The sequence below is a fragment of the Desmodus rotundus genome, chromosome 4 (genome assembly GCF_022682495.2).
Source record: "Desmodus rotundus isolate HL8 chromosome 4, HLdesRot8A.1, whole genome shotgun sequence".
Taxonomy (NCBI): domain Eukaryota; kingdom Metazoa; phylum Chordata; class Mammalia; order Chiroptera; family Phyllostomidae; genus Desmodus; species Desmodus rotundus.
In genome coordinates, this window is record NC_071390.1 from 35987668 (window position 1) to 36013094 (window position 25427).

Consider the following 25427-nt stretch of genomic DNA (forward strand, 5'->3'; position numbering starts at 1 on the left):
CTGCTTTCCCACGGTAGGCTGGATTGTTGCTTACTTGAGAAACCACAAGCATTCCTGTGAGAAAGTTAACTCACTGTTTGGAGACGTGTGTGCAGGTGGAAGCCGGGCCATGGTAGTATTTAGAGTCACTGGCCTGGCCTTTACCTCTCAAGGGTTTTTGTTAACATCTGTTGGTTTTAAGCTGTTCCTATATTTCGGACTAGTTTAGTGAGTTTACCTCTTATTCCCTTTCTAGCAGGACGCCCAAGGGGACCATTGTTTTCTTCCTCTTGCTCTGGCCCCACTCCAAACATTTTCTAGATGATCACACCCCTTCTCACAGAGGTTTTTGGTATTCAGGACCCTTTAGCACCTACTCATGTTTTTGCTAGAATGTTCTCCATAGTAATAGTAATGACATACTAAGTTAGCAGTTAATGCTTTTAGGAGGAAAAGCAGAATTTAATAAACAAAATTATAATGGAGGAAATATTTCTGATTTAACCCTTTGGTAATATTGAGATGCCTTTAAAAATAGATCCGTCTCACCAACAAAAGAAAAGAAATAACTGTGTGGACTTTGTACAGTGCTGTGCAGATCACGCATGTCGAACTTGCACTGTCTGAAACTCAGGGGTGTAATAGATTTAGGTCACATGCTGTCACTTGCAGTAGGGTTTCGGCCCTTCACGGGCTTCCATAGTGAGGGATGTTGGGTGGTGCATGCATGTGCCCCGTGGGCTTTGAGAAAGGACACTATGCAGGAGCCCTCGCTGTTGGTAGCTACAGGTTGCTGGAGGATTTCTGTTACCCTCCTCTCCTACGAAAATGACAGTTTATTCTGCTGGGTTAAAAAACGGTGTTTGTGGTGAATCCTGGTAGAGGCAGTCCTGTATCTACCACGAGCATCATATTCAGTAACAGAGCGACTCCTGTCACACAGCTGATCTCGTTTTCCCCCTCCCTGCTGGGGCTGTGTGTGACAGAGGGTGAGCCCTGTATTTCTCTTGTCCCCATCTGGCAAAGGCAAGGGGCGTCCTAATAACCAGCCTGTCAGACTAGGTGGTAATCCTATTTTGACCCTGTGATCATTACCCATCGCTGTCAAGCATCAGAAGCAATTTGTCAGCCATTTCTTTTCATCATCTACTTGTGGGTCCGAGATAATGAAGTACATGGGGCCAGCTTCTTTTATTTATTACTTGCTAAAAATTTGTGTTGCTCTTGGGGATAAAAGCATGATCATTGAAAGGAAACTGAAATTAAAATAAAATATGAGCCTGTGTTCCAATGAGTTTTCTCTTCTTAAGCTGCCATTTGCTGAAATCCCACTTAGGACAATAGCTTCAGCCATTAAAATATGTAGTGCGCTGTACACATATTTCAGTATAAGTTTAAAACTCTGTAAAACCTAAAATGTTTATAAACTTTTCTGGAGAAAGAACATCAAGCTAAATACCTGGGAAGTCGGCATTCGAGGGCTTTTTGCTGGCACTTGGAAAAGATGAAGCGAGAGAACCCGTGTTGGGTATTTACCGTGTGTGTTTGCGTGGTGCCTTGAAGCGCTCTCCACGAGGTTCCGAAGCACGGCAGGACTGAACACCGCCGCGCTGTCCTTGCCTGGTTAGGGCACTTCTCTGTTTACCCCTGTTCTGCGGTGTGAAGGAAGCTCAGTCTTGACTTTCTCTTTTGTGAGACCGAAAAATAGACTTGTATTAAGAAGGGTAAAGGAGTGAGAAAGATCGTTCACTTTTGAGAGAGTTGTGGTCATTTGAAATATGACATAATGTTAGCTGTTTTCCATAAACACGTGTTAAGCAATGTGCTCTTAGCTCTGTTTGGGGTTTTAATAGTAAGTCCACTGTGAATTTGTGTGTTGTGGAAAGAGCGAATGGTGTTAAAAGAAGCCTGGTGGCTGCCAGGTCTGAGAAGGGGAATGGTTTTCTCCAGGACCCTCATTCCATCCAGGGTGTTAAATTACTGCGAATCACATTCCTGCAGCGCATTGGTGAGTCCCCAAATGACAGTTTCCACTATTTTCTGGCTCCTTCGTGTATCCGTACCTAATAGTTTTTCCTCTTCTTAAACCATACAACTCAAAAACATATATTATGTTCTCTTCCACAGAGAAGCTCAGTGTACGTTTTAGGTAAAATCTCAGGACAGTAACTACACCCCCATCAAACACCACAAAATAGATTTTCTAAGCCATTTATTTAAACTAATATCCAACACAGAGACATTACTGTGAGGAAAGGAAAAAAAAAACACTTTTTGGAATTTATGGTAATGAGATTTAAATTGTCCTTAGTAGTGGCTTTGGGAATTATTTGTTTTAGCGTTAAAGGATAGCTTTCCAAAAAAAGGGAAAATTATGAGTTTCATACAGATGTAAGTACACGTGTTAAAGATTTTATGTCATTTTAATGAGAGACCCAGGCAGGTGTGATAATTATTCAAAGGAAAAGCACAAATTTATATGGACTAAAGAAATAAATGAATTTACAAATGGACCCAAAGCCGGCTTTTTCTAATGGGAAGGGAAGTCCGCTGAAGCACAGGGGAGAGAATTTATTCGCCTGTCTGCAGACAACACTTATTTTTCTTTGCTCTTACTTTACTAACACATCGAGGGTTATAAAGTAATTGAAAGGCATTGAAAGGCTAGAATCAGAGCACCTGGAAGGATGTGGTCTAAACGATGTATAGTTTTTATTAGAGCAATCTTTTTTGCTGATCATATCCCTCCATTAACTTTGAGTGATATAAATAATGGTGCCAGAGGAATAGTCGAAAAGTAACATACAGCATTTCTTTGGTTACTTCTGAAAGGTCAAAGGTTTTTGAAATTCTTTTATAGACAGAGGCTTCTTCGTTCTCTGTTATGAAAGATGTAAAGTTCATTTTTTAAGGGTATGATTTAAGGTTTTCTAAGCTAAGAGACTGAGCGAGTCTGACGGGAATGATGGGATTGTGTGGAACTAGACAAGGTCACTGACTGGGTACCAGCTGTCTGTAGAAGGAGAAGGACGGGGCTGGGGAAAGTTGATTTCTTTCCAACTGAAAGAGGAGGTGTACAGATCTTAGGGGGCAGGTCTGTGACAAGGTTTAAAATCTGCCCAAGAGAAACAGTAAGACATGAGTTTGCGAACAGCTTTGAGCCCCATGGGGCCTACGTCGATCTCCATGTGAAGGAGCTGGCAGAGATCCCCACCAATGCAGGGTTTTAGAGATCGTTTATTGTGACTTGCCTTATGTGTTAACTAGTTCCATCCGTCTCCCTTTGTTTATGTTGATAAGGTTGCTTAGAAAAATGTAGATGTATTTGCATGCCTAAATATTATAATACAGAGGGAAAAGGAGTCATGCTCCTATAGATATGGGTCATCGAGAATGGAGACTCACAGTTCAGGCTGCCAGTTCCTTCAGCGTGTGTAAGAGAAAAATAATAATAGAAGAAGGTGATCGGGGCTACTCTTCTGGGTACCGGCTGCAAAGCAGGCGCTGGCATGGGGATATTTGATTTGTGGGACCATGTCATCATCTTCCAGGAGTCCGGAGTGAGTGCCTGTGTGATCCTTTCCCTGAGCACATCTCAAGAACTGATGGGTTGGAAGTTCCCATCAGTCACGAATAAAAGTATCCACTTCCTTAATGACTTTTGTGGGAAAAACTCTTACGAAACATTTCTATCAGGAAAGAACTCGGGGCCTAAAGTCAGATGCAAATCGGTCAAATTGTAGAGGATAGCTTTGTTTTGTAGGCCAGGGTTCCGTGTGAAAAGCAAATTCCTTGTCCAGTGTTTGTTTTAACTGGGCACTGCCCTCCCTCATGACACTCGTTTCCCTGCACGTCTTTGTGGTTGATCTGTGTCGGGAGGAGCCTGCGTTGCTGCACACCCAGCCTGCCTTGGGCCCGTTCCTTCTCATGCTGACAGAGCTTTGTGGCCAGGAGACTCTCAGAGCTGATCAAGTCCAAGGCCAAGTAAGTGAAAGCTGCAGAATGTATAAACATAGAAAAATAAAAGTCATGAACACTTGAAGAGAACAAAACAAGAGAATGTAAAGGTGCCACCAGAGTGAGGAAAAACGGTTAAACATTGAGATCTGATTTGCAGCCAAGCTTGATGGGAATGTCTATGAAATATCAGAGCGTGTAGCTGTCAGGTTTGCTGAATACAGCAAAAAATGTCTACGTATATAATGGAAGTGCCAAAATCGAGATCTATAACGTTTTCTATGACATATTATGTAGTAGTATCTGGCCAAAAATGTAGTCACTTTATGCTTTCTTTTGTTCCACCACTGAATGATAATAGAGCAAGGACAGGGTTATAAAGTGGCCACATTCGTCTTCACCGACTCTGGAGTCTGAGTCAGCTCTGCAGCGCGCGGGCGAGGTCCAGCCTGTCCCGTTAAGTGACTCAACTGTTGGTTGTGTGATGGGCCATTTCAGGGTGCCTGGTGAAAAACGTGACGTTAGGCTTCTGGACATTCTCTTTTCAAAATGTTCCTTACATGGCAACGGATGTGCATTCTTATTGTGAAGTGGAAGTCCATAGCCATGGGCCAAAGTGTACTTTTGGGAAACCTTAAAAAACAAGAAATATTCATTTCTTTTCACATTAGTTTTCCAAGTACAGTACTTGAATGCTTTGTTCTTTAAACAAAGGGTGTTCAGTCAGCACCTTTTTTTCCCTTGCTGTAGCAAGTCCCCATATAGGGTCAGCCTCAAAGGAATAGAAAGTCTATTGATCTACTAGAGTTTCATACTCCCTAAATGTGAAATGGAGCGGCTGTATGATGTTTGGTTCAGGGCCCCGATCTTTTATCTTTGGGAATGAGGGAAAACCAGGGAACCCACCGAGTGTCGGATTGTTACCATGGTAGGATTTTCCTCCTAATACTCGGGTGCAGGTCTGTCAGATCCACAGTGCTACTGTTTTTAAAAACATTGGAAACTCTGGGAAAAGCATTCCTAAGACAGCATCTTAAATGCAAATGGAATCTGGTTTAGATGGATGAAGAAAACATTTTCAAATATAAGTAAACTCAATACATTTTGGACTAACTCAAAGGAAAAATAAGCACGGTGATTGTTAATAGCAGATGGCGCCACACTGGCCACACCTGCTGAGGTTGAATCACGCACCTGGGGAGAGACCTAGGAGGGGTGGACCAGTGTCTGCATTATCGTAGGACAAGATCACATGCCGTTTGTGATCTGATTGGGATCTTTGGATTGCTTTTGGCACCGTTTAGGACCCCCTAAACTGTGGACATCCCTGGTTCTCCCAGAAGTAGAGAGGACAGTAATGAATTTTGGGTCTGCCGTCACGTTGAAATGTTAGATCGTGAGGACAGCGAGAACCTGTTTACCAGGTGTCTGGAACGACAGAGAGGCCAAAACTGAGAAACGGGAATTGGAGAGCATCAGCTATTGGGTGGGAAGTGGAGCTACATGAGGAGATGGATTGTCCAGGTAAATGACAGAGGAGAATGAATGCCAGACAGGTACCGTGGGAGCAGAGGCAGAGAAGGCAGGAAAAGAGACTGAGAAGGATGCCGAGGGAAGGCTCAAAGCCATACAATTGCTGTAAGTTCAGTGCTGTTCTGGGCTCCCAGAAGGTACAGCTGCAGTAACACACACTAATATTTACTGAGCACTTACGATGAAATAGGCAGTGTTACGAAAACCAGCGTGTAAGTGAGGAACCCGAGTTCACGTCAGTCGGACCAGGACTCATACCTGTTTTACTTTGATAATAACCAGGTGCCTTCATTAGGCTTTTGAATGTTTAATTAGACAAATGATCAAACAAAGAGAGCTAGAAGTGACTACAAATGGCCAGAAACACCATTCCATCAAGGAGCTATAATAAGTCAGCTTACATACCCAGAGACCTTAGACTGAGCAGCAGAAGTGGAAAAAATCTGGTTTATATGACTGTGGAGAAAATTCTGTAGTACTTGGAATCTCGTTCCGGACACTTCACTGGCAGAGAGATCTACTAGTTTGGAAAGAACCTGAAGTTCTTACGTGGATAAAAAAGCAAAAGAAATAAATGCTTAAACGAGTATGTAGAAAGCGATAGGTGATACATGTGTCTGTGCTGATGGGGCAGAAGGGCAAAAAGATCTACGTGGGCATCACACCACTCCAGACTCAGAAGAGAAACACAGGCCTGGAGGTTGATCTGTAATTTCCTTTTTGTTTGTTTGTTTGTTTCAGGTCCGGTGTTTCCTACTTTCTTTCTCCTAAACCGGGGAAAAGGATTGGTTTTAAATTTTATGCCTTTAATTTTCTTTAAGCTCTGCCTGATGGAGATAAAAATGTAAAATCAGTGGGCTGCAGTCAGGGACTCTGAGGAAATGGAAATGGAATAATAATCCCAGGTATGTTCATTAGCCTGCCTGGAAATAATAATCAATAGGTTATGTGAGAACAAACATTTCAGTCCATCATTATTAATCTGCAGTAATCAAGGTGTTATCTGTGTTAATTAGGAGAAATTTTGAATCCAGAGCTGTTACTAGAAGAAAATTTTCTTTCACGCCTTTGGATTATATAACCAAATTGTGGTGTAATATTCCTGAAGAGGCCAGTTTAATGATTATTTTTTTGACAGCTAGTGTTTGGTTTCAAATATATAAATGTTACTTATAAAGGAACTGATGGTGTTCAAATATCATTTTTTCTATCCAAACATTTTAATTTACATTTATTTCTTTATCAAGCACTTTCTTCATATTCAAAGTAAAGGTAAATCCCAGACTCGCTCAGAACTTTGATGCTATAAATTAGTGATGTTCATATTAATGAATTGCACATAATAAACTCCCAGCGTGAATTATGAAACGTGTTCTCCATCAAGGGCAGGAGAATCCCATTAATATCTTGAGATTGGAAACCTTACCTAAGCAATAGTTCCAGAAAGGCCAGAGCACAAGTGAAGCAGTCTAGAATTTGGGTTCTAAAATAAAGACCTAGAAAGGGCAAAAGACTTTTTCTCTTACTTCAAAAGGTTACTTCTGATGCTTCTGTACTTATTACTAATCATGTCAGAACAGCCGATGCCCAATCCATTTCTCTTCCTGAACTCTTTTCGGAAAGAAAATCCTGTGAAAATTCAGTCACCAAATGCTGGTGCTACAGAGAAGGGTAGGTCCGTGGAAAGCTGCAGTGACTCCAGCCCCCCTCCCTTTTCCAGGCGCGCCGTAGAGCTGGTCCACAGGGCACGTGGAATCTGTCCAGCCCACAGTCACACGAGCCTACGCAGTGCATTATTGCATGCAGCTCAGAAACACCTTCCCTTTTGGTTCCGTGTAGTTTCTAGTCACCCCACAACACTCCCTCCCCCGCCCAAAATGCAAAAAAGCTGCCTCTTTCTAGTTTGAAAATCTTGACAGTTTCTGGCAAGACAGTAGTACAGCTCTCCAATTATATAGTTGAAGAGGTGGTTCATGCTGCATTATGTTCCACCAGAAACTGACCTGTGAACCAGATTAAGGCCAAATCTAGTCTCGGGCGTAGTACCCTGGGGTAGGGGTGGAGGGGCCGGCAGGGGCACTGGCTAGCCAGAAAGCTGGAATTAGATGTAGTAATGTAGTAGAAGAATGACCCCATGTATGTAGTATGTAGTGTGTGTGTGTGTGTGTGTGTGTGTTTTGTCTTATTGTTCTCCTTGAAGTGCAGTGTGGAAAGTAAATGGTGTGTGTGAATGAAAATGTTTTACTTCCTTAACATATACATTTGTATTTTATTTAGTAATATAAATCATAATGAAATTTGGATCAAGAATTAATTGAAGGAGCCAGTAAGATACCTTTTCAACAATAAAGCTCATCGATTTCAAAGTATTCCTCTCTTGGATGCCTGTATTTCATTAGGGAAAGATTGTATACCACTGCGAGTAAAAGTACCATGCCTCGTATTTTCTTTGATGTTTAAATTTCGTTTGTCTCTATCCCTTACCTGGTAGTCTCCGAACTGCTGTTGGCCCGCCTGTGTTTACTAAACAGCTCTGAACTCAGTGCTTTAATAATGATTTTTCTTTGGAAAATATTTTTGTGAATATACTTTTTAGTTTTTGTGGATATTAATGGCTTTTTATTTAGCAGTCTTACCTTCATCATATATTGTACTCCACTAACTCTACCATGTGTATATGTATCAGCTCTGGGGTTGAGAAGATCCAAAAATATTTGAGATGTGGGGCCCGTATTCCTAGAAGAGGGCAGTGCAGTCGGAAGTACGAAAGGTGTGCAGTTGGGGGCTTCTGTCCTGATTGGTGCGAACGTCCGAAAGCCTGAAAGTAGAAGTGCAGAGTGTTTAGAATTTACATGTCTTTATTGTATGTTTATTCAAAGCTGTCTAAACCCGCTCTTATGTTTTTAATTACAAGAGTGAAATGCACATTCCACAAATTTTTCTGAGTAATCTTTTATAATGTCTAGCAGATATGACCTAGTTTAATTTTCTGAGTAGTCCTGCGTAACTCTTTCTCTGTGCTTTCTAACGTGTAAGCGCCGTAGGGGCTCTGCTGTGAAGAACCAGTACTGCAGAGACGGTAGGGGTTTACGCTGAGTTAGGCCAGCGATTCTCAGGTTTTAGAATGACTGTCGTGGTCAGAAGGATCTCATCTGATCTTTTGCTTTGTTTTTCTGTCTTTTTTTCCTTTTTGAGAGGAATAGCGAGGCGATGGCAGAGAGAATCCATACCACTTTCATTCTTGCCGTCCTCTCTTCAAATGTGTCCTCTCACAAGCTGCAGAGAGGACCTGCCTTCACTGAGGAGTCGCCGGCTGATACTCTGTATATCCCTAATGCTCCTTAATAGTGAGGGAAATAAACATATCAGATGTCAAATAACACATAAAAATTTCTCTAATGAGCCAAGAATAAAAGTTGTTCCTCATTCTCATTTATCCTATCTTTATGAGGATGATACTAACAGCCTACAGGAGTTGCCCATTAAAAGACACAAAAAACACAAGCACTAACTTCATAAAGCTAGCCTGGAACATTTTAATATAACTTACGGGGGGGACTGGAAAAAACCTGGAATATATTTATTAAAAAATTGTGTATTTATTTTTACATGTTTAAACGTTAGTGACCTTCAAAGTGCTCTCCATTTGATGCAGTACACCTATTGAGACGTTTTTTCCACTGCTCAAAGCAGTTTTTAAACTCGTTGATTTTGATGCCTTTTAGTGCTTCTGCCATTTTTTTTTTTTGGTTTCACCTTTTCCACATCAGCAAAATGTTTCCCTTTGAGGACTTTTTTTTTTTTTTTTTTAAATCCAGGGAAACAAAGAAAAGTTGCTTGGCTTGAGACTGAGTGAATAGGGAGGGTGGGCATGGGGTCGTGCCGTTTTTGGTCAAAAACTGCTGAGCACTCAGCATGGTATGGGCAGATATGCTGATAAATCAATCACCCATCATGAAATGGGCAAACAGGTTGAAAGAGTCTTCAAAAAACATTTACTGGGGCCTAATGCTGCCTCTCACAACAACACCAGCTGGCACACTGATACAGATGGGTTCCTAGAATACTGAGCTAACAGGGGAAACCTGTACTACAAGGTGCTGGCCCTCTAGAAGATAATTCTGGTTTTTGTTTTTTGTTTTTTTTGGGGGGGTCCCCTCTTATACTAAAACTGTAGTAAAAAAGAAGGGAAGTAGTTTGCACTTGATGGAACAGGACAGTCCAGGGAGGGAAAATGCAGGGCTCTTTACTGGTTGGTGAGCGGGCTCTGGGGTCTTGGCTGTTCTGAGTCACTGCACCAGCCGTGGATGGGGCTGTGATGCTTCTGTGAATCCGTCTTGGGGAGCTTTAACGGAGGGATCAGGAAGTTACATAGACTTTTTGGATTCTAATCAGAGCACATCTCTACGAGAGATAAGGGCCAATGAAAGTATGTCTAGAGAATAGCTAGAGTGGCAACTGTCGTGTAATCCTTCATTCAGTAATAATAACTAACATTTATGGAGTAGTTTCTTTGTCAGAGGTACTACTAAGCCCATTACGTTATCAACTATCTATGTGTACGGGACACCTACTTTATTCTATAACCTGTGCCAGAGATGGAGGATTCCAGAAACCAAAGTTGCTTCACTCAAAGCCTGTTCATAGCAAGACCAGCTGAAGCTAGCAGGAGTGATTGCCCTAGGACCAACAGTCGGAAGCATAGTTGGTGGCTGTGTAATTGGTGGCTGTGCCAGATCTGAACGGCTGTCCTGGACGTGCCAAGTGGAGTGGGCTTTGTTGTGGGGAGGCGGAGGGGCTAAATGCATAAAAAAGATGGGGAAGCAGATATCAGCCACTCTAGTGAAATCCAGATAGTTGTCTAAGGTCTGTATTCTAAGCTTCAGTTAAATAGTATGTTCTGTGGTGGTTATAAAAATTGGATACAGTGTCTCTAATCAGAGCAAGGAGCCTACAGACTCAAGGAGGATGGTGGGTGTGTAGCGACGAGGGTAGCATGTGGTAGGGCTATAGAGGACTGAGCAGGGACAGGAGAAGCCAGCAGAGGTTTACTTTGTGCTGGATGGACCTGTGAAATGTGACCTTTAGGTTGACTTTGAGGTGGTGAAGATTGGACAGATGAAGACAAAAGTGGGAAATGTGCAGTGTCCCACGGTGTTAGGCACAGAGGCATGGGGACAGGGAACCATGGGATGTTTTGGTGCAGTGGTTGGAGTATAGGTTTGGCTGTAGTGTGGGGCACATGATGGGAAGTAGGAAGTGAAAGCAGAACAGCTGGCCACGGTTCAGAAAAGGGCTTTGAAAACCATGGCGAACCGTTTGAATGTTTAATTCTGTAAGGTCAGGGAATCCTTGGAGGTTTATACTGTATTAGAAGGATGGGTGTAGGAAATAATTTTTAGCAGCAAGCTTTTGCTTTTTGGTAAAATAGTACACTTGCTGTCACTAAAGCTGTCTAGGTGACAGTTTGGGAGGAATGTTACATAGAAGAAAGCATCCCAGGGGCGGGAGTTCTAACGTCTGTGGTCACTCACACAGTGCCATTCAGACTGTGGTGTCACTTTGCAGTGGCTGAACTTGGCAGGGTGTGCCTGGCCCACCATGGGCACTTGGTGAACCTGGATGAAGGAAGGGAAGGAAGACCAGAACCCCGTTCCATTCCAGGTCTGAAGTGTTTGGATATAATTCTAGGAGTTATTCTGAAATAAGATTTCCTATCATCTGTTGAATAAGGATCCATTTCTGTGGCAAAATGATAAAGTTACAGGGTTTAACTCAAATAAAATATATATAGGATTTTTTAAAAAAGAAAGTCAAACAATCCTGGCCAGGTAGCTCAGGTGGGTAGAGCATCATCCCATCCTGAAAAGCCAAGGTTATGGGTTCTATCCCCAGACGGGGCACATACAAGAATCAACCAGCGAATGCATAAAAAAATGGAACAACAAATCATCGTTTCTTTCCCTCCTCACTCCCCCACCCCTCTCCCTCTCTCTTCAATCAATAGAAGAAAGTTAAACAGCTTGATTCAATTGTGACTTTTCTCACAGACCTTCTAATCTTCCTATTTGTTACTGTTTTCTCCTGTGTCTCTTATAATAACTGGAAAAAAGTGATGCATACGAATTTGGCATCACCTTACTGGTTAAGCATTCATCTTTAAACATAATTGCTGAAGTCATATTCAAAAAGTAGTTGTTGAAAATTTCTGAATAGAAGTATATGTCAGCCTGCAATAATGCCAAACCAAAATGGAATCCTTAAAGTATTTTAAAATATGCTCTCTTTAATATCTTTATAAAATTCTATACTGCTTAGATGAAGACTTCTTAACCTTTTCAGCCTTTTTGGGAATCTATAGATGCGTTCAGAAAATTGTACCAGTACTCACGTACACAGTCTTCGAATGCAGTTATAGCCCGGCTCACAGACTTCACAAAAATAATCACAGACTTCCCCCACCCCAGTGAGATACTCTGACTTTAGAATGATGCTGGGGTTTTCAGAAATCCCACATTGCAGATTTGAAGTTGGCATAAAAAATGTTTGTTTGTATATGTATATATTTAAAATGGTGGGGGTTTTTGGATGGAACATACAAACAAATGCCTTTAGAGGTAAAAGTTGTATGGAAGCCAGGAAAATATTAAAGAAACTTAAAAATGCTGCTGAATGCACACATATTTCTCAAAGGTCCTATAAACATTGCAACACATTTATCAGGGAACATCTGAAGGTGCCAAGATACTTCCAGTAATGAACCAGAAGATGATGAAAAATGCGTTTGCATGGTCTGTGGAGAGGTGGGGTGGGAGGAGGGAAGAAGGGAGAGAAGAGAGAAAATAAAGAGAAAAAGTGCATTACAGTTCTCTCCTGTAGTTGTGAAGTTGACTTGTGTTGAACAATAAGAAGAAATCAATCTTTTAAAAAAAAACTGCGAAGATCTGAGGAATAATATCATTAACCTATATAAGGTATGGAGTCCACGCCCTAAAAAGTAGTGCTTTTGTGGAGAAAAGTGACAACACAAATACTGGATATGGAGTTCTCCACTTTATCACCCCAGCCATGGGCACACTTGTTCGTCACAAGGAGAAAAGGAATTGGTGGGAAAAGCGTTTATATCCGTCTTGGACTGACAGAAATCAGAATTAACTCCAAAAGATTTAAGAAGGAGCTATTTACACTAGATAGGGTAAAGAGATGAGCAGGTAGTTATCAATAAATGATAAGGCATAAAACTGGCAGTAGCTGGAAACCACTGTCACCGAGAGGCCAGAAGAGTAAGGGGGGGGACAGAGTGTTTGGGGAGCACTGTGAGAAGGGGCCTGACTGGGCAGGAGGGTGCTCAGTGGAGCTGCAGCCCCGGGCCCTGCGGCTGTGTGGGAGATGCTGGTGCAGCCTCCGGGGCAGGTGCAGTGGCCGGGTGAAAAAGGGAGGGGCCAATGGAGCATATCCAGGTACTGTTTTCAATTCTTGGACTTCTCTGCTGAGAAGACAGAGAAATTGTTACTGCCGTCCTGTTGAAACAGTTGGTTATCAGGGCACTGTCCCTTCAGGTGGTTATTTACTTATATTCCTGTGTGTTTTAATTGTGCCCAGAGAAGGATATGTACATACTGGTTCAGCTTTTCTAAACGTCCTTGCTTGGGGGTACTTTGGGAATTCTTTCAAGAAAGAGCACGGTACCCCGCCGGCAAGGATTGCTCTTGTTTCCATTCATTTTGAAAACAATGGCTGAAGAAAAGGGGGGATGTGGCTATAGGCGCTTGAAAGAATTTCATGAGTAGTTAGTGGTGGCCGTAGCATGCGGCCTGCACCCAGTGTTTGAACTCTGCTCCAACCTTGGCTGTCAGCTGCAGCTCACCCCGTCGTTGCGGAGGTTTTGCTCCAGTTTCACTGGGAAGTCTGGGTCTGGAGCCAAAGCATGTTAATAAAATGTTAAGAGCAATGGCACAACAAATAGAAAACTAAAGTTCAAAACCGCGTGGCAAAAAGCCTGCCACAGAGTTGTGGATGAGGAAGAAGGAATTTTGTAACTGAGAAAGCACCCTGTCGTTATTGTTAACATTATTAAACGTCCAAGTTTTTAAAGGGATTCTTGAAACATTGTGCTTGGGAAGCACATGTGCTTAGGAGGCGTTGGGACTTAAATGCAGTTTCCTTTTGAAGCATAAAGATGTAACTTGTGCAGGTTGATCTCAGACTTGAGCGATACAGATAATCTTTTAAGGTACGAGTATTTTCCACATTATAAACGTGTACTTTTCATGGTAGAACATCCAAAAGAGCTTGAAGATAAAAGAAAATAAAAATTATCTGTGACCCTGTGACTTAGAAGTAATCACTATTAACTTGGTTGTTTTCCTTTTTATTCTGTTGATTGCATAGGTGTCCTTAAAATGCAATTGTGATGTTGTGATTCCTAAATATTTTCATGTTGCTCTCCACTTCCCACCGATTTTTATTTCCGTCAAGAGTGTTAGCTTGTCTCATTATATCTTTGTTAGCCTTATATAAAATTTAGTAAAATCTTTCCCAATTTTATAAATAAAAATGATTAGTAAAGTTGAACTTTATTCATGTTTATATACTTATTGACTTTTCCTGTTGAATTATTTATCCATCTCTTTTGCTTATTTTTTATGGGATAATTTTTTCCCTTGATTCATAGGATCTCTTTGTACAAAAACAAGTTTATTTAAGAGCAAATCCTTGTTAGAAAGGGTTAGGTCAATTTGGTAACCCTTATCAGATGATGTTTATTTCTGCAATTTTTGGTGAGAAGCCCCTGCCTTCTTGTTCTCGGAAGAAAAGCTAGTTTTAAAATACGGACCTCTCAGACCTTTTTATTATTTAATTTAAGCAGAAGTATTACCTTTAGTGAATCCTGCTTTAGAAATTTTTAGAATTTAAGGCAACTTTAGATATTTTTATTAAGAAAAATAAAGAACCATTTTTGAAGTTAATTCATAATTATATTTCTCCTCAAAAGATATAGAACTCTTACAACTGAGAGATTAAGATCTTTGTTTCCTAACTACTCCAAACAGTTACTAAAAAGGTATGAGTGAAATGGATAACACACTGTTGGAGACGGGACAGGACTGTTCGTGGTGTGTGTGGCTGCATAAGACAACTATTCCTAGCTTTTCAGCCAGTCAAGGAAAGTGGGAGTGAGAAGGAAGGATCGGCAGAAAAGCATTTTCTAAGTAATTGTCTTTGAGGCTCATTTACCTCTAGGTACTTTTTGTGAAAATGACTGCCTTCTGAGTTATGAACGCTCCTGAAACACTCAGGCCCAGAGTTGCATGAGCCCTCAGGTAACTGCTCTTGGTGCTGTCGGTAACCTTACAACAAAGATGAGAAAGGTGGAGGATTTTAATGCTGGTCTCAGGCTGCTAAGTTGTTTTTAGAACTGAATTCCTGAGTATTTGACTGTTTCTTATGTATACCCTTAATGGTGCCTCAAATATCTTGAAAAGACAGAATTTCTGGCTTTTTAAATGTCTTCTCTTAGTAGGCCGGAAGTCAAACAAAGAGATCATGCATGTGGTATGATTGGGTCAAGTCTTCATTTCCAGGACTTTTCTTGTCTAATGTGTGTGAACCCTTAAACACATGGTAGTTTTCTGTGCTGGCAGCCAGCAGTGGCATGTCACAATGTTTCACAAGTAGTCCCAGCTGTTGCAAAGCGGGACAGTCTGCCCTGGCTGCAGATTACAGTGCTTTGAGCTTAGACCACAGGCGTACCGCTGGGAACTGCCCTGTGCACTGCGAGCATCAGTGTTCTTTGGAGAGAGAAGGGAGATTAGTCACTTCTGGCTCCTAGAAATTCTTGCATAACACGCTGTTATCTCAGCAGAGTTTCCCGAGGATGCTTTATCCTGGCAGGCGCCTCTGGCCTGGCGTCAGTGCCCCCTCCTTTGTCAGGCGGACCCTGTGTGCAGCTTCGGGCCTTCCGTTCCATCCCAGGGGCCTGTGTCCAGGTCTCCTCTCTCGTACGTGCTCCTCACTCGTCCTGGGTCCCTACATGATTGCTTTCATCCTGCCACGTGGCGTGGACTTGGTTCCCACTGTTACAGGAGTTGTCCGTCTGTAGCTCATGCACATGTGAACATTCTCCCTCGCAGTAACCTAGCACAGCCCATGCTTTATGTAGAATTGTTATACAAACCATTCAGTGATTCCAGATTTCCTCCTGACATGTAGTGTCCCTTCCTCCCCCTTCCCAGAATCCTCTTCCTTATCTCTGAAACATAGATCCTGGATGCCAAAGGGTTCAAGAAACTGATTGAGTTAGGCTTCGTGTTTTTAGATTTCTGTTTCCACCCTTCCCACTCTCCATGTTCCATTTCTCCTGTGCTTTGGATTTTTTCTGCCCTCCTTCTACCTGAACAGCAACTCTGTGGTTCCTCTTGGAGTTTAGTTTACACTGCTTTAGATAAGGTGGTTTATAAGATAAGGTGGTTATCCTTTTTCCAATTCTCACACTCCTTAAATACATCTGTTCTTGATTATTTCATCTGTTATGCCTTGAGTTTGCTTATTATGTTGTTTGCATTTGGTTGTTCATCTCTGAGATTATTTCTAGGTTTTTGCTGAGTTCCTGTAACTCTGTTTCTGATTAAATAAACAGCTTTGATAAGGAACATAAGGAATCTTAACAGAGAAGAGGCATGTGCCCAATTTACTTCTTCCCTGTCATGCCTCCTTTCCTCCTAAAGTTGAAACATCAGCAGAGAACCATTGTAATAGCTTATTATTGTATTTTGAACTCTTTTATTTCTGATTATGTTGGACATGTTGGTAATCCATCCGCAAGAGCTCTTGTGTATCTTCTAGCTAGCTTTGCATTTTCCCAAGCTGATAGCTCTTACCTACCTAATCTATAAGTGTGTCCACAGGCTCCTTCTCAGTCTGAACACACCCTTTCCTTTCATTCAGTAAGAACTTGCCGAGGTGTTGATTGCCAGAGCGGTGCGGGCAGCTGGTCTCCGATCACTGCCCATAGTCACACGGAAAAGCATCTTGAACTCGCCATACTTCCGTCTTTCGATTTGCTCCTGTGCTCGTGCCACTGTGGCGTGCAACGTGCTCGTCCTCCAGTGGGCACTGAGTTTCCTTCTGCCAAACGGAATTTTGACAGGAATTTATCTCGGGACATTATGGTATGTAAACTGATTGTGGGTGCCTGTGGAAATATTTTTTCTCATAAAAACTAGGTTTTTGAATTTAAAACACACTTGCTTTTGCACTTCTTCATTCTCCTTCTCCCTTCTCTTTCTGTTAACTAGTAAGGAGAGTAATGTTTTCAGGGTTGAGACAGGGTAAGTAAGGATGATTTAATGCCTTATCTTAAACAGCATAGCTTGTGTAGGGATCACCTGCAACAGGTGGGCTTGCTGCTTCTTGACCCCAGTGGTAATATCAGACGTGTTGTGTCTGCTCACCAACATCCTGCCCTAACTATGTGTAGCCCGGGCTCTCCACCACCTCTCCGGATACACCCTGTGCCTTTTTATTCTAAGTCAGTTTATTGGAATTCTTGTTGTCAAACAGCATTCCTGAAAGAATCTGGATTCTATATTACTTACTGACTGTAAAATAAGCTGAAAGCATATTGACGTCCTGCCATTTTGTTTCATTCTTTTAAAATCATTTCCAGTACATTTAGTGAGTCAGTTCATGTTTTCTCTGTCTCTTGATGAAGTATATATCTTCCCTTACAGAATGTGATATTGGTCTGTTATTTGACCTGTATAACTCTTTTTTTTGTTTATAAGGGACAGTCTGTTTCTCAAGAGGTCAGAGAGAAATGCTTGTTTCACAGGAAAATAGGGGCTGTGACCAGCTGACTGTGAGTTGAATTCACTTTTGCTGATCAGCAAAGGGACTTGCCAACCCAAAGCAAAAGTGTTCAGAATAGCAGATGCATTGCAGCGTATCGGCTGTGAACTGTGACAGGGCTCGGGCAGGACTGGAAGTGGATCTCATCTCTGGGCGGGGCTGTCGCTGTATTTGTTCTGGGCCTGCAAGCACCTTATTTGGGAAATGCCAGTGGGGTGAACCCTGAGTTCCATCCACTTTGATACAAAACTGCCCATTCTAGAGTGTGCAAAGCAGAGGGACAGCAGCCCCAGCCGCCACCTCTGAAGCCAGCTGTGGGGCCCACCACCAAGGTGCGGGGGCGGCTCTTCCTCTGTGGGGGACCAGCTTGCTGTTTCAGACTTCGTGCTTACTGCCTGCAGCTCAAGGTTCTTGGAAACGTTTTAGAGTGTGGTATCTTTGGTGAGCTACTACTTAGCATGAGATACCAAAAGATTGGGAAATAAAGTTGTTTGTCATGTTTTATTTAAGAACCTTATAGTAAGTACTACTTTATATTAAAGAAATTTAGCTCCTCATTTTTTTGGAAGCTATACTCCAGAGGTTCAGCAAGTTTTCTGTGGTAACAGAGCTCTTTATGGCTTACTTGAGATTCAGACCTTGTTGTCACAACTGTGGAATCTCCACATTTCCCCCACAGCATGAAGAGAACCGGTAGCCTTTGGCAGAGCCGTTCCTATGCCAGAGCAAAGTCTATAGAAAGCAGTCACTTCGGCCATCGCACTGTATTTACTGTGCCGCGGAAGGTAACGTCGACTGACACGTGATGAACTGAAGCCTTCAGTGTTTCTCCCGTGATCCGTGGCGGGCTTTCTGTAGCGTTTCCCACTGTGGTCCAAGTCGGCCAGGGCCCCCGGCACGTCTGGGGCCTTTTCTGAGACTTACGCTAGAGCCCCAGTAGTTCTTGCATGAAGAAGTGGTCCTTCCAGCTTTGGAACCGCTCGCCAGCTGCGGGCGCATCCACAGCGGCTGCAGGGCTTTCAGCGGAGGCTGGAGATGCCGCTCTGCCAGTGCTCGGACCATTCTTAGCAGTGTCGGCGGGCCCAGCCCCAGCCCCAGCCCCAGCCCCATCCTTCTTGTTTAGATAGGTTTGAAGTCTAAGACTCGTTAGAAAGAACTTGAAATAAAAGTGAAAACAGCTCCAAGTGAGGAGAAAGTGAATTCTGCCCACTGGCCTGTTCTTAAGGATGTAAGGCCAGTTTGGCAGTTTTGTTTATGTGCATGAAATGTACCCAAACCATCCTCATTTCAGGAACTTTTCCCCACAAACAAACATGCAACTCTAAGATGACCTCTTTTATTTGTGGGCATCGTGGGTGGGAGGGGTTGGGTTAGTCAAACAAAGAATTTGCTGTTGTTTCTCTCTCTGAGAACATGCTGAGAACGAAAGCATTGGTTTGGATTTTGGGGCTGGAATCTTGCTCAACAGCACTCAGTCTTGGAGACAGGAAAGTAGCTGCAAACAGATCATAGGAGAGACACTGAAGGGTTCATCCTGTGTCAGTCGGACGTTACTTTCTGTAGCACAGGAAACACAGTGAAATGACTAACATGACTGTTTTCTGTAGATTTTGCTGTGGGATCGGAATGAAATGGGAAGGAGGTTTAAGCTTGAGGAGAGGGGCAGAAAGGCAATAAAATATTTACTAGTATTTCCAGGAATGGGAAGGTTTCTAAGGATGGGAAACTACAGAGTGGAAACCAGGGTACCAAGATAATCTTTTGTAACCATAACTAAAATTTCACTAAAGTTCGTGTAAACATCCCAATTATTTTTACTCAAAAAAGGTGGTTTTTAGCATGTGTTCTTACGGAAACAATAGTTGCCTCATCAAGTCCTTATGAATACATGGAAGAAATAGAAGCGTTTTTGCACACAGGTTTAGCCCTTTTTCCAGTACACACATACCCAATACCCATTTCATGCTCTTGTCCACACCCAGGGCCACGCAGCTGCTGACGGCCCAGTGAGGGTCGGATCGCCGTCCACTCTTCCTCTCTCCCACAGAGATGTGAGCGGATTGATAGGGCAGGAATTTAAAAATCTAGATGAATATCTGGAAGTTCTCTGTATTTTTGTAGAGATAACAAGATCAGGATATTTGCAGTCAAGACTGTTTGGGGAAGTGCAGGACACTGTGGAGCTGAGGTTTAGCCTCTTCCCACAGATTTCCGTCCCCTTGCTCTGTCCCAACTCTCTCCCCAAGCAGGGGTGCCATCCCATTCACAAGAGTCTGCTGGGTGTCTGGTACTTGGCTTGGCACCGTGGCAGTTACAGAACTGTTCAGGCAGTGTGAGGGGTGATTATGAAGCAATGAATACTATTTTTGGAGCAAAGGTCTCAAACCTTGCCTGCCCCAATTGGAGCTGTCTTTCAAAGCCATTGATGCCGGAGAGGGGGAGATATACACTTATTGCCTGTTTGTCTGTCATCTTCCAACAGTCTCCACAGCTGACATTTTCTTCGTTTTTATATTTACTCATGTGGTTGGCACTTTGCTTTCCTTTTCTCCATCAAGTGTTTCCAGAGTGGGTCAGAAAGAAACCTGAGTCCCTTGTGGTGTCACACGGACGCATTTGAACTGTCCGCTGTAACACCCCGAAAGCACAGAGCTGTGTTTCAGGTTTTGAAATGAGCACGTTAGGCTCAACCTGGAACAAGAGCTGACACCTCGTAGATATCTTTGTAAGCCAGGGCAAAAGAGGGAATGAAAAATACACGACTGTTGGCCGCTTTGCAGTCTAAACCAGAACTTTGTCATGTTTGTTCTTCTCTGTATTTGTGAGATTTGATTCTTTAAAGAACCATTTTCAAACGAGTGCTGATTTGGGTCCTTGGAGACAGTCTGATGTTCCATGTTGGTGGCTATATGTTGTTTGCATCCCTGTTTGTAGCCTTTGATGATTTAAATTTTCGCTCACTAGATGGTGCTCTTTCACTTTGAAATAAAATATATTTTCTTTTATTTTTAAAATTTTGTATTGAATTTATTAGGGTGACATTGGTTCAGAAAATTATATAGGTTTCAGGTGCACAATGCTATAATACATCATCTATATATTGTATTGTGTATTTACCACCCCAAATCAAGTCCCCTTCCCTCCTCACTGATCCCCCCTTTACCCTCTTCTACCTAATCCCACTCCTTTTCCCTCTGGCAATCACTCTACTGTTGTCTGCGTCTGTGAGGGTTTTTTGTTTGCTTAATCTCTTCACCTTTTTCACCCAATCTGGCAGACTCCCGTCTCTCCCTGGTGGACAGAATCTCCGCTGATTTGCACAGCCAGATGTTATGTGGGCACCTCTTCCTGGCCTGGTGCTCTGGGCTGAGGGGTCCAGCTTGCATCTTATGTTATATGTCCTTGGCCATACATAAGAGACCACAGTTACATCTTTTTAATGGGGTTTAATCTGTTCTGTCCTCTACTTGATGTAAAAATCACATGGGAAACCAACAAATGCTGATTGCTGGGTCCTGGAGACCCAGGAACTTAGTAAGTATTTTAGCAAGTTCCAGTTCTGATGAGCAAGCATGTTCTGAGCAACACTGGGTTTTAGTCCTGTAGTGGTGAGTGTTTTCAGTGGAGACTAACATGCCAGTCAGCCATTCAAACTGAAGTCGAAGACAGTTGAGACCAAAATGTTGAATGCAGAGACAGCTCTTTTTGTACATATTGCCTAGAGAAGTTATAATGGCCATACTAATAATTATTGAAGAAAGTGCTTTGTTTGTTTACATAAGTGTGTTCAAGTTGGCAGAGTATCTTAACAGAGAAAATGCCTCCCTGTTAGGGTGCATTAGGGAGCAAGCGCTGTGAACACAACACCCAAACCCTAGCCTTACTGTGGAGGCTGTCCCAGCCTGTGGTGTTTGGACATTCATTTTGTCAGACTTTTAAGCCCCCAGCCTTATAATACCTGACACTTAAAGGTTTTAGAGAGTTTTAACCAATCTTAAGGTATTTGATCTTCACGGTGTCCCTTTGACAGGGCAAATGTCAGAGGAGGGACTCAGGAACAGGGTGAGGAGAAGTGCCTAAGGCCAAGAGCAGCCACCAGGAGACTCAGTTTGGGAGATGGCTGGCGGGGCCGGAGGTGATGGCAGGGACTCAAACTAAGCACAGCTGCTGGGATGACTCCCCAGGAGGCCACATGCATTCCTGAACGCTGAAGCTATTGCTCCATCCTGGTCCTGAGAGTGGGTAGCTTAAAAAAGTATGCTTTCTCCCTCCCATTCTTCTTCCCTTTCTCTCTCTCTCTCTCTCTCTTCAGGAGCTCAATTGCACCTTGTGAATATGACCTGCTCTTGATGCCATCTTGATTCTCAAAAGCACGGTGGGAAGGGGGTGGGTAAATCACATGAGGAGGGCAGTATGTGTAATTTGACTAAAACCCCCGCCAGAGGATTCTGATGTTTCATCCCAGAGACTTGATTGTTTAGAAGGACTCTGGCAGAATTGCTTGTTGCTCGTGAAAGATGCTCAGCAAACGTTTTCTGATGCTGCCCCTGACCTGAGGTGAAGTACAGTACGTGAAGGACTTAGCAGAGAAGGCACGTGTCGGAGGCAGTCAGTAAGATTGGCGTTGTTAACGGTTGTGATGATGAAGAATTGTCTCTGTTATTCAGCTCTACCACTAAAGCTAGTGGTAGAGAACTTTTGGCTTATCCCAGGAAGGTCTTGGCCTCTGTCAGGCTGACCTATGAGGTAACAGGACAGACACCTAGATTGCCGGGGGGACTTGAGAACCCGACTGAAGAGAGAGCTGCAGAGGCAAGTCCCCACCCTGGGGCCTGGGCTCTGAGCCTCCCTTCCCCCGCTGTAGGAGTCCAGTGTGGCCAACTGCCTCGCCTCCCTTTGCTCACACCTCACTCGTCAGTGAGGCTAATGCCCCTACCCCTGTCCCATCGCTGGCACTTTCGATCCTTTTGTTGTTTTCCCTCAGCAGTTATGCTCTAATATACTGGATAATTTATTCATTTGATTCTTTTCTGTCTCCCTGCACAAGACTGTGAATTCCATGTGGACAGAGGTCTTTTTTCTTCCCTGACAAGTCCCCTAGCCCCTAGAATAATGCACTGGTACAGAGAGGGTTCAGAAAATAAGTGCTGAATGAATGAATGCTTTCCTATATAACATCCCACGGCATGAGTAAGCAATGGATGTAGCAGATATGAGTGCGGGTCTATCCAGAAAGTATCCAGCCACATACTATGAAAAGTTGAGGCATTTATTGAAGAAGATACAAGAAACATTGTAGGTGGGACCATGACACCTCAGTCCCCCTCAAAGTGGGCACCTTGGGACCTCACACAGTTCTCTCAACATGTCTTCCACGGTTCAAAATGCATCAAAAGCCTTAGTTGGAATTGCCATCAGCTGCCCTGTCGTATTTCCTGAATCTCATGGATGGTCTGAAATCTCTTCCCTTTCAAAGATGATTTTACTTTAGGGAAAAGCCAGGAGTCTCAGGACACCAAATCTGGGCTGTATGGGGGCTGAGTCACCTGAGTGATTTGGTGTTTTGCCAAAAAGCTCTGCACAAGACATGGTGCATGAACGGGCACGCTGTTGTAATGAAGCTGCCGATCACCAGTTGCCCACAGCTGCATCTGTTTTGTCATATTGCATCTCTTAACGGACAAAGACCATTGAGAAAGTACTCCTTATTCATTGTTTGGCCTGGAGGGGCATACTCATGATGGACAACACCTTCCCAATCAAAAAACACAGTTAACCTGGTCTTGATCTTGCTGCGACTTTGGAGAACTAGGCAACTTCCATTGGGACAACTGAGCCTTCGTTTCCATATCATTGCCGTAGACCCACCACTGACCTCCAGTTATGACTTTCTTGAGGAAATCTGGTTCATCGGTAGTGGTTTGAATCAAATCATTAGCAACTGCAGCACGATGCTCCTTCTGCTCTGGTAGCAGAAGCCGCAGAACAGACTTTGCCACGACATGTTTCATGCCAAGATCCTGTGTAAAAATCGCAGACACAGTAGTTTTGGAATCCGCAGATCAGCTTCTAGTTCTCGCAGTGTCAGTCACTATCTTTGTTGATTGCAGCCCACACACGTTCAACATTCTTGGGTTTTCTGCATGTTGCAGGCCTTCCAGAACATGGATCACTTTCAACAGATTCTCGACTGTCTTTGAAGCATTTGTGCTACAATTTTATTTATGCTGCACTCATTACATCATCCCCTAAAGCCTTCTGAATCATCTGCATAGTTTCTGTGGAGGAACGTTAAAGCTTAATGCAAAATTTTGTGCAAATTTGTTGCTCTACTCGCACAGTCATTTTGAATGTGATGACCACACAGTACACATGCTCACTCAATGGTGTCTACTGCCTCCACTGACTAGTACAGTGAAGTCATCATTGTTCACACACACACATTTCTGTCCACTCTCCTTGGCTGTCAGGTTACATGATGTCATGCAAACCATTCTCGTTATATTAACAATGGCTGGACTTTTTCCGGAGAGACCTCATATAAGTCTCTTAATACTAATTTTTAATAAATATTAAATATTTCTGAAGGGAGATTAAGTTTTTTTTCTATTAACAGTAGTTTCCTCTGTAAACAACCGCACAAAGAAAGCTCCGGTGTAGATTAAATGGGCTAATGCACTTAAAGTTTTAGAATAGGACCTGGAATGCAGCGAGTAATCGGTTAATAAGTGGAATTTGCAGACTTGTTACTTGTTTAAAATGTATTTACATGGTATACTTATTTTTTAGTTACATTTAAAGCTAAATGGTTTGATCAGTTTTAAGAAGGAAGAATACAGATGAATGCAAGATTTGGATATTTTTTATACTCTTTATTGATCTGCATCACTGCATCAGTGATAACACACTTAGAAAGAATCAAATATTTAATTTACTATCGAATCTCTTTTCTTATATTGTAACATCAGTTTTAAAACAAGAGTTTGGCCCTGGCTGGTTTGGCTCAGTGGATTGAGTGCCAGCCTGTGAACCAAAGGGCTACGGGTTGGATTCCCAGTCAGGGCACATGCCTGGGTTGCAAGCCAGGTCCCCAGCAGGGGGCATGTGAGAGGCAACCACACCAACGTTTCTCTCCCTCTCTTTCTCCTTCCCTTCCCCTCTCTAAAAATAAATAAAATAGTTGAAAAATATAAGTAAAACAAGAGTTTAGAGGTTTCACATGAGCTGTTTGTTTTTGATTTCTTACAGATCCCCACATTAAGGTTTCTGGAAAGAAAGAAGATGTTAAAGAAGCCAAGGAAATGATCATGTCTGTCTTAGACACAAAAGTAAGTGAATGTTAAGGACACTCAGATGTCAGAACCTTGTCTCTGCAAGGGCTGCCTCATGCTGTTATGAAAGACCATTTGGAGAAGAAAAACCAGGAGAAAGTAATGGTGGGTTTTAAAATAAGCATGTGTGATTCTACACTGGGTGTAAAGTTCTGTTGAAAATCTAATAGGTTCTTTCTTACTGGGTAACTGAATAATGTATATCTACATGGGTGTATATACACACACATACATATACATGTGTGTGTAAATGTACACACGTGTGTATGTGCCATCTTTAGAAGTGGACACTGATCCTGATTTGTATAGGACAAGTAATGAAGAACTGTGAGAATCAGCATATCGGCCTTCACGCTGCCGGTAGAACACGGAAGATAACCTTCCGTAGAGCTCTGTGTGTGATGCCCTGTGATCTGACACTTTCTCCCGTGCATTCTTTCTCTGCAACTACATGTAGCAATGATAGGGGAGTTTCAGTGTATAAAAGTGCGCACTCATTTGTGAGGATTAATTTTAATAAACACTTTAAATCACTTACTATATGCTAGGCACTTTGCTAAGCACTTTTAAAACATTAATTTTTTAAATTCTCATGACTAACTTAGCACAGAGATGTCAGGGAATTTAACCAGGATCCCATCGCGGAGAAGTGGGGAGGTGGGATTTAAATCCAGGCTTTCTGGTTCCTAACCACCCACAGTTCACTGAAATGCTTTCTGATCTCTTCCTCTGTCTTTTCTTTTCTTGTTGTTTTTTGGTTTTTATTCTTGAGAATTA

At 42.7% G+C, this 25427-nt stretch overlaps 1 protein-coding gene across 2 annotated transcripts in view; it reads left to right on the top strand.

The window, feature by feature from the left end:
* BICC1 (BicC family RNA binding protein 1) overlaps positions 1 to 25427 on the top strand; it is a 266319-nt gene that overhangs the window by 199793 nt on the left and 41099 nt on the right. For both annotated transcript variants that reach the window (XM_024561219.3, XM_071221225.1), the window contains exon 4: positions 24568 to 24647. In XM_024561219.3, the coding sequence (XP_024416987.2) occupies positions 24568 to 24647 (80 nt within the window). The remainder of the gene's footprint in view (positions 1 to 24567; positions 24648 to 25427) is intronic.